Here is an 8,973-nt window from a genome sequence, read left to right as displayed (position 1 = left end):
ATGTAATCGTTTATTTTTTTAGAATAAAGAATGTCTCTAAAAACTTTTAAAACATTTAATGTTTACTTATCAAGATTTATGGTGTGACCCTAGGACCCTGATAAACTTTGACAGATTTTACTCATGGACCCTTTTTCTGTATGGAGTAGTGTTGCATGCATTTAAGTATATTTAGATGAGTTCTAAACCTGCCCAGCCAACCGGCCTCAGCCCGGACAGATCATGCAGTTCTAGAGGATTTTTCATTAATATTTTAGTGGATCTCCTTATTAGTAAAAAAGTTTAAGAACTCTACTAGGAACTGTAAAAAATCCGGAAAATATTCAAATTCAATATAGTCTAACAAATTTTTCATAAAATAAGAAAGATTGTTGTTATTAAATGAACCTTCTTAAATTCTTGAATATTTTTAAAATGTTGTTTTTGGATTAGTTTTTGAATCCACCCAAGGTGTGCTCCGGCCCGAGGATAGATTTTAGGATCGGAGTCTTTAGAGGCAGTCTGGACATATACCTACTCGTAGACACAGGTAGATATACAGGTAGATATATAGGTAGATATAAAGGTAGATACAGTAAGATATACAGGTAGATATACAGATATATATAGGTAGATATACAGTTAGATATACTGGTAGATATACAGGTAGATATATAGGTAGATACAGTAAGATATACAAGTAATATGGATATAGATATAAGTACATATATACTATATAGGTAGATCTATAGGTAGAAATATAGGTAGATATATAGGTATATATACAGGTAGACACATAGGTAGATATACAAAAACTGTATGAGTTAGATATGTAGGTATATATTCAGGTAGATATATAGGAAGATAAACAGGTTGAGCTATAGATACACAGGTAGATACATATGTAGACATTTATGTAGATATACCGGTAGGTATATAGGTAGATTAACAGGTAGATATACAGGTAGATATTTAGGTAGATCTATAGGTGGATTTGATTATTTTAAACAAAAATTATGTCATTTATGAAAAATAATATTAAAATATTAAAAAAATATTAAAATTGACGCATTTTGTTAAAAATTGGGGGGAAAAAACAAAAAAAATTAAACGTGAAAATAATTTTTAACAATTTTTCTACTTCATTAGTTGTCTGGTCAGCCAATGCTAATATTTCATCGGTCAGAACCAAATAAATTTAACGCCATAATTATTCCTAAATTTTCTTGAAAAATTTAGAGAATTTCATGCCTCAGCAGATTTAAGCTGCTTAACACAATTTGACGAATTTTAATTTGATAAGCAGAAAGATCAAAAAGGAACTAATCACTTGCCAGTTGCTTTCACACTTAAATTTTCTTGTTTGACATCTTTGCAACCTGATGGTTAAACTTTGTATGTTTGAAACTTTAAATATATGATTGTAATAATATCCTGATTTGAAATATCAATCTACGAAATCAGATTACAAGTGATTAGAGGATTTGAAAATTAGAGTTTGAGGTAATCAGATTTATGCAAAAGATAATTGTTCAGAAAAAAGAAAGCAAAAACCTGTACATGACTTTGACATTCAAATTTCGTATTTTTTGTATCTTTCTATGGAAAAGTTATGAAATTTTAATCACGGTTCTTAAACGAATTTCAAAACAGTCCCTTTAAATATCTTTCGCCATTGCTTCAATCCTTGGCCTATTTAATATCATAACATTTCAGCTTTCTCAGCTAAAAAAAAACACCTTTAAAAGTCATTTATTCACGGACAATAACAACATGAGGGCGCTTCAAAACCTTAAAGTACATTTGTTTATATTTTACATTTCTATTTTTACATTAGAAGATATATAGATCATAAGTAGATATGCCTCTATATGTGACATCATTAGTAGATACACAGATAGTAGATACATGCCTCTATATGTGACATCATTTGAAGTATATAGATCTGAAGTAGCTATGCCTCTATATGTGACATCATTAGAAGATATATAGATCTTAATTAGCTATGCCTCTATATGTGACATCATTAGTAGATATATAGATAGAAGATACATGCCTCTATAATGCATTTATTAAATTTAAAGAATTTTGAAAGTTTTAAAATTTTTGGAATAAATTAAACTGCATAATGCACTGAATGAAGTGTACACTATAAGAAATGTTATTTAAATTAGTATTTTAAAACAATTTAGAGAATTTCAATTTTTAATATATTCAAATCAACTCAAGTTTTGAAAATGATAAAAATTACATAAAATGGCCGTTTCATTAAATTGCTCCGTTCATTAAAAAAATCACAGGATTTTTTTTTAAAAACAAATAGACAAAGGAATTGAGTCTTTGCCACAAATTCATATTTTCTGATCCCTATATCTTTGCAACCCAATGTCTTAGACCCTTTATATTTCAAATTGTGAATTATGTTGGACCAAAAAATCTAAATTTGAAATATCAAACGTTTATACCATCAGGTTGCAAAGATATAGAGATTAGAAATTTTGAGTTTGAGACAAAGACTCAATTCCTTTGATTGGAAATTTTCTAAAATTAATATTTCAAGTAACCTTGTATTTATAGAGTGGCAGTCTGCACCCTTAAAACCTTTAAATGTTTAAGAATGAATAAGATCTTTATAATCCATATGTTTAACTATTTCAATTTTGAAAGATGGCAATGCCCAATTATAACAACCCTTAGCATTTTTGTCTGATCAAGTATGAATTGGAAATCAATGTTTATAATTTTGAAAACTGAACAGTCCTTTTACAAAGATTTTAAAGGTTATAAAAATATAATTTTCAAAATATAATTTAGTTTGTGTTTCAGATTCTCCTTGACTCAGAATGTCTCTAGACCTGTACACCCAGAACATTCCTCTTACACAGAAGGAATCAATCAATCAATCAATCAATAAGCCAATCAATAATTCAACTAGTCAATCAATTAACCAATCAATTAATTATTTGATGATTTTAATCCAAGAAATAAAGGATGGTCATCAAAATTGTTTATTCATCCTGACTTCGAATTATTTTTTTTTTATTTTAGTTAAAAAGCATATTCTAGTCAAAGATTTTTTGTCTGTTAATGACGCAAAGACAGTTACAGAAGTTACTCCATGGCAATATCTGTTACAATTATTTAAAATAATTGGAATAAGAAAGTGAATGATTGATTTGTTGGTTCTAGGCTAGGTTCTGGTCCAATTATGTTTCTGCCCTAAAGGGATCCCAGGATCTAAGAGCCCCTGACGATAGCCGCGTTAGGTTAGATTTTATACAATTAAAGGAAATAATTTAATAATATTTAAGATTTTACAAATTCAATTTTTTTAAATATTCTCTAATCTCTTGGATGTTTCAAAACAGAATCTGGAAAGATTTGCGGTTAAGATGTTTTGTAGTTTTTAGCACTTGGAACTACATCTTCTTACTTGCAACTACATCTTTTATACTTGCAACTACATCTTTTATACTTGCAACTACATATTCTATACTTGCAACTACATATTCTTTACTTGCAACTACATACTCTATACTTGGAACTACATATTCTATACTTGCAACTACATATTCTATATTTTAGAACTTACACCTACATATTCTTTACTTGCAACTACATATTTTATTCTTCCAACTACATATTCTATACTTGCAACTACATATTCTATACTTGCAACTACATACTTGAAACTACATATTCTATACTTGAAACTACATATTCTATACTTGCAACTACATATTCTATACTTGCAACTACATCTTCTATACTTGCAACTACATATTCTATTCTTGCAACTACATACTCTATACTTGCAACTGCATATTCTATACTTGCAACTACATAGTCTATACTTGAAACTACATATTCTAGACTTACAACTACATATTCTATACTTGCAACTACAAAGTCTATACTTGCAACTACATATTCTATACTTGCAACTACATATTCTATACTTGCAACTACATATTCTATTCTTGCAACTACATAGTCTATACTTGCAACTACATAGTCTATACTTGCAACTACATAGTCTATACTTGCAACTACATATTCTATACTTGCAACTACATAGTCTATACTTGAAACTACATAGTCTATACTTGAAACTACATATTCTATACTTGAAACTACATATTCTATACTTGCAACTACATATTCTATACTTGAAACTACATATTCTATACCTGAAACTACATATTCTATTCTTGCAACTACATATTCTATACTTGAAACTACATATTCTATACCTGCAACTACATATTCTATACTTGCAACTACATATTCTATACTTGAAACTACATATTCTAGCGCTCAATTGGTTTCCAATAGCTTTCATTTTAGTAAATATTGTTTTGAATAGCCCATTATGCTGTTAAGCTGTTAAAAAATAAACATTTAACATATTGACGGATGTCTGAAAAAACAAACTGTCAATATTTTTTTCAGGCGCAAACATTCTGAAGAAGGTCGTCGTTGACTTTTACAAACTTACAGTTTTTTTGCAAGAATTTAAAAATTAAATCACGGTTGCAATAAAAAAAAACTTGTTAAAAATAAACTGGGCCAGCTTGTCATTAATCTTGTTGATAGGTAAATAGTAAATACTGGGGCAGACAGGACAGGTGACCAAAATGACCGGAATTTAATGAGCTAAAATATAGAGAACTACCTGAATATTTGGCCGCTGTTCCTACAAGTTGTTTTTCAGGATAAATTTGTTTTAACACCCCCCCCCCACACCTTACCCTTACAGCATCTTGCTTATTTTAACTTTAATGTATTTAATATCTTACAGTTAAATATACCTAAAACTTAACATATGTTTTCCATTATAATTAGCATTATATTATGTTGGCTCTGTGCGGTCTTGTTAGAAAGATATTGAAATTGAAATTGACTTTACATCTATAAATCCTCTGCTTAATAATGTCAATGTAAAAATTGAAATATCCCAACATCTAAAATATTTCTGTTTATAATATTATCGATCTTTAGGAATAAGGTAATAGAGAACAATTCTGCATTCACTTTTCTGTAGTAATTAGATTTTTCTGAAGAAGATAAACAACAGTTTAAAATAACCAACATTTTACAAAGATTTATCTCATACATTCTTGTTCTTGTTCTTGCTCTTGCTCTTGTTCTTGTTCTCGTTCTTGTTCTAGTTCTTGTTCTTGTTCTTGTTCTTGTTCTTGTTCTTGTTCTTGTTCTTGTTCTTGAATCGGACATGCCATTCTATAAATGAAGTGTGACCTGGAATTATGTCTACAGCCCCTTTAACTTAGGACCTGGCACCCATCCATCATCGAGACCCTCCCCGACGAGTTCCCCGACCTAAAGCACGAGTTCGGTAAACTCGAGTCCCAGATGTTTGACAGGTACAACAATGTGGCTTAATTTAGTTAACGCGCTCCAATGTTCTAGAAATGTCGTCTTTATAGCACTGGGAAATCGAAATCCTCATATGATGATTATGGTGAAACGGGAACGTTGCCACTTTATCTTCAGACGATAATCAGTTACGTCTATGTTACGTCATAAGAGGATTTTTAACGTCCAAGCTAGGAATACGATCGACAATTCAGAATATCTAACTTTACTGTACAACCTTTAATAGATACAACAACGTGGTTTAAAGGGATTGTTCACTATAGTTAACAAAATAACATAATTTCCACTTTTTATTATAAAAAAAAAATAAGGTTTGCATTTTTTGGTAACATTTTCTTTCATGTCAATATATCTATTTGAGAAAACCAAAGTTTCAAATTATGACCTGATTATGACGCAATGTCGTATACCTTTTCTATATTAACTTAAAATAGATTCTCCATCAGGTTTTAAAGATATAGGTATAAGAAAATTTACGTTTTTGGCAAGTTTATTTACATAATTATAAATAGCCAACTTTAATAAAATTCAGTTTAAAATATTTAAACAGCTTTTTGTAGAACTTTAAGAAAGTACTAAAACAATTAATTAACTTTCATCGCTAAATGCAAAAAAAGGAATTGCCACAAACTCAAATTTTCTAACTCCTACATATGTGTTTTTTTAAATTTAAAAGTCTTAGCATACTCTGAAAGGGTCTTCAAAAAGATTTTAATATTTTAAACATTTAAATTGTATTCATTTTTAAATGTTTAAAATATTGAAATCTTTTTGAAGACCCTTTCAAAGTATACGAACTCTTTTAAAGTTTAAAAAAAACAGCCACTTCCTTATAAACATTTAATTACTAGATATCAAAAAATAAAATTTGAATGAAATATTATCCATGACAAATATTTCAGACCTCGCAGGCACGGAACCCAGCCTCTCACCCCGGTTCTGCCTGATGCCCATGACAGGTATTTTCAAACAATGTAGAAAATTTAGTTTAAATAAGAAATTTTTTCAAAATTCTGAAAAGAATGTAAGGTATTTAAAAATTTTGTTCGCAATTGCAAACAAAATATCTGTTAACTTTTTATGTCAGTTTTTGGAATCCCTTTAGTGTTTTCTTAGTCCTATCAAACAGACATTTCTAAAGTAACATTTCCTACATCATAAATTATTTTTTCACATATATTTTTAACTTCCATCAAGACCACAGAAGTAAAATTTTAAGTAATAATTGATTTATTTATATGATTTATATACTTATTAACTGATTAATTAATTAATTGATAAATCGAGTTATTTATTAATTGATCAATTAAATGTGTAATTAATCGATTGATTTAATAATTGATTGATTAATTAATATATTGATTGATTGATTGTTTAATTAATTGATTGATAGATTAATTGATTGATTGAATTGAAGGATATTCACTGTTGGTTACTCCTATCAGCCCGTTCACACTGAAATCTACGGAACCTACAGAGCTCAAACTGCTCGTATGTCTTAATCTAAAGGTAAATACAATTAAAGTGCTTCAGTTTACTTGAAATTTATCTGAAGTCAAAATATAGCATTTAAAATTTAGTATTACTACATCACTTCACATTCTAAAGAAAATAAGTCATTGCTATAAACGCTGATTTTCTAAATCCCTATAACTTTGCAACCCAATGTCGTAGACCTTAATGAATTCTTTTAAATCAAATAAGTTTGAAATATTAATATCAAGATTATTATTATGTATATCCTTTGATGCATAAAACGCCGTGAGTCCACAAACATTGGGTTGAATATGGGAGTGCAGCTGATATGAGGTTTACTATTACTATAGACCGCTACATTCTCGTAATAGTTCGGGCTATGTGACTCAGTTTTACCTCTACCCATTGGTGGTTAGATCCAAGTCCTCGAACACACTTAATCAATTTTATTTCATTTATTTCTTAATCTTTACTCCAGAATTAACATTACTTCCTTTCATCCGTTATAGCTGAGCGCTAAACCTTTTTTAGGAACCTTTCTTTAGCCCGAGAATCTTTCTTTAGCCCGAGAACCTTTCTTTAGCCCAAAAACCTTTATTTAGCCCGAAGAACCTTTCTTTAGCCCGAAGAACCTTTCTTTAGCCCGAGAACGGTATTAAAAAAAAATGGTATTATCCAAAAAATTTTAAAATCTTAAAATCCTACGAAATCATTTGTTTTTGATAATTAATGTCCAATAAAAAACAACTTAAGAAATAAAATAAATTATATTAAGAAAAAAGACGCCCAACACTTTAAATTACGAACTTTAAAAATCGCTAATTTGGTAAATTTTTGTTGTTAAATATAAAAACATTTGTGCCGCTTCATTAGCGCGTATATTGCGTTATAAATCCACATTAAACATAGTTTGATCTATGAATTAATTTGAAGAATTATTTGCTTGAGATGATGTTGATGCTTATAATACCGGTCATATTTCATATTCCTTAAACGTCTCATATTTCCCTAGAAAACTTTCAATTGAAAAAACTGGAAAGTTCAACATATTGCATGTAGCAGCTGAAGTAACAAAACATATTGCATGTAGCAGCTGAAGTAACAAAACATATTGCATGTAGCAGCTGAAGTAACAAAACGATTCAAATGAATTTTATTGTCCAGGACTTCATACAAAAACTCCATCTTAATTACAAAGAAATGCAAAATTAAGTTAAGTTTATCATTCTTTTCTTACTTTGGCTAACAGTAAAAGTTTCACATACGCACCCCATTAAAATACATTCTTATATTAGAACTGTAGACCCCCAAATAGCTGCAAGGGTTATCTATATTTGATCTTCTTGAAATCTTGCAGATATATTTTGTTTTAACACACAAATATCACAAGTTTTAAAACCAACCTACTCGAGATTTTTTTTTTACACAAAAATATCATTTGAACTTTAAAGGTTTAAAACCCTTTGACAGCGCATTCTCTTGGGGATTACATTTTCCTTAAATGAACTGTAAGCGTAATTTTACAACAGTACCCTTTAAGCCTTAGACGAAGCGAGAAGGACAAACTTTTCCTTATTTATATACACAAACAAACGATTGTACGCAATTTTTGAACGAATTTATAAGATTTACGGCAATTTACACACCATTTAAAAGATATTCGCGCTGATTTCTCTGTCCTCGATGATCAGTCAAAGGTTTAAAGGGACCATTAAGTAAATCGGCAATGCCCCATCTTTAAACGGAAGTTCACTTGAAACTATGCAAACAGTACCTTTACTTCTAATTTTTTTAGAGTATTAATTCATATTTTTTGTCAGGTATGAAAGACAACTGCAGCACTTCATCCCCAATCATCATGAGAAGCAAGTTCTACTAGTTCATAACAAATGATGATCAATAATTATAAAAATTTAATTTGAAAAATAAAAATCAATTTGAAATCTAGAAAATTGTCAGGAAAGCTGCGTTTCTGGCAGCCTAGAGCTGTAAAAAGCTAAGAGGCAGAAATTAGGAATATTTTCTGCTCTGCTAAATTGTAAACTCCATATTTTGAGTGAGTAACAAGCCTGCTGCAACCTCCAGGCCTCAGGGCTATTTATTTTCAGGGGTTTGACGTCA

At 29.6% G+C, this 8,973-nt stretch overlaps 1 protein-coding gene across 2 annotated transcripts; it reads left to right on the top strand.

The window, feature by feature from the left end:
- The first annotated feature begins 453 nt into the window (after positions 1–453).
- LOC111714816 (uncharacterized) lies at positions 454–8,795 on the top strand. 2 transcript variants are annotated; one of them, XM_023490018.1, is made up of 7 exons: positions 454–529; positions 2,806–2,867; positions 3,169–3,245; positions 5,271–5,363; positions 6,279–6,335; positions 6,794–6,885; positions 8,673–8,795. In XM_023490018.1, the coding sequence occupies exons 2-6, from the start codon at positions 2,823–2,825 to the stop codon at positions 6,876–6,878; spliced, it is 357 nt and encodes a 118-aa protein (XP_023345786.1). In that variant the 5' UTR covers positions 454–529; positions 2,806–2,822; the 3' UTR covers positions 6,879–6,885; positions 8,673–8,795. The 2 variants fall into 2 exon arrangements, with proteins under 2 accessions (XP_023345786.1, XP_023345787.1); XM_023490019.1 differs by having other exon boundaries at positions 517–541.
- The last annotated feature ends 178 nt before the right edge of the window (positions 8,796–8,973 follow it).

The sequence above is a fragment of the Eurytemora carolleeae genome, unplaced genomic scaffold (genome assembly GCF_000591075.1).
Source record: "Eurytemora carolleeae unplaced genomic scaffold, Eaff_2.0 scaffold1634, whole genome shotgun sequence".
NCBI lineage: Eukaryota > Metazoa > Arthropoda > Copepoda > Calanoida > Temoridae > Eurytemora > Eurytemora carolleeae.
The sequence above is the reverse complement of the archived record's forward strand: the minus strand, read 5'-3'. Positions and strand labels throughout refer to the sequence as shown.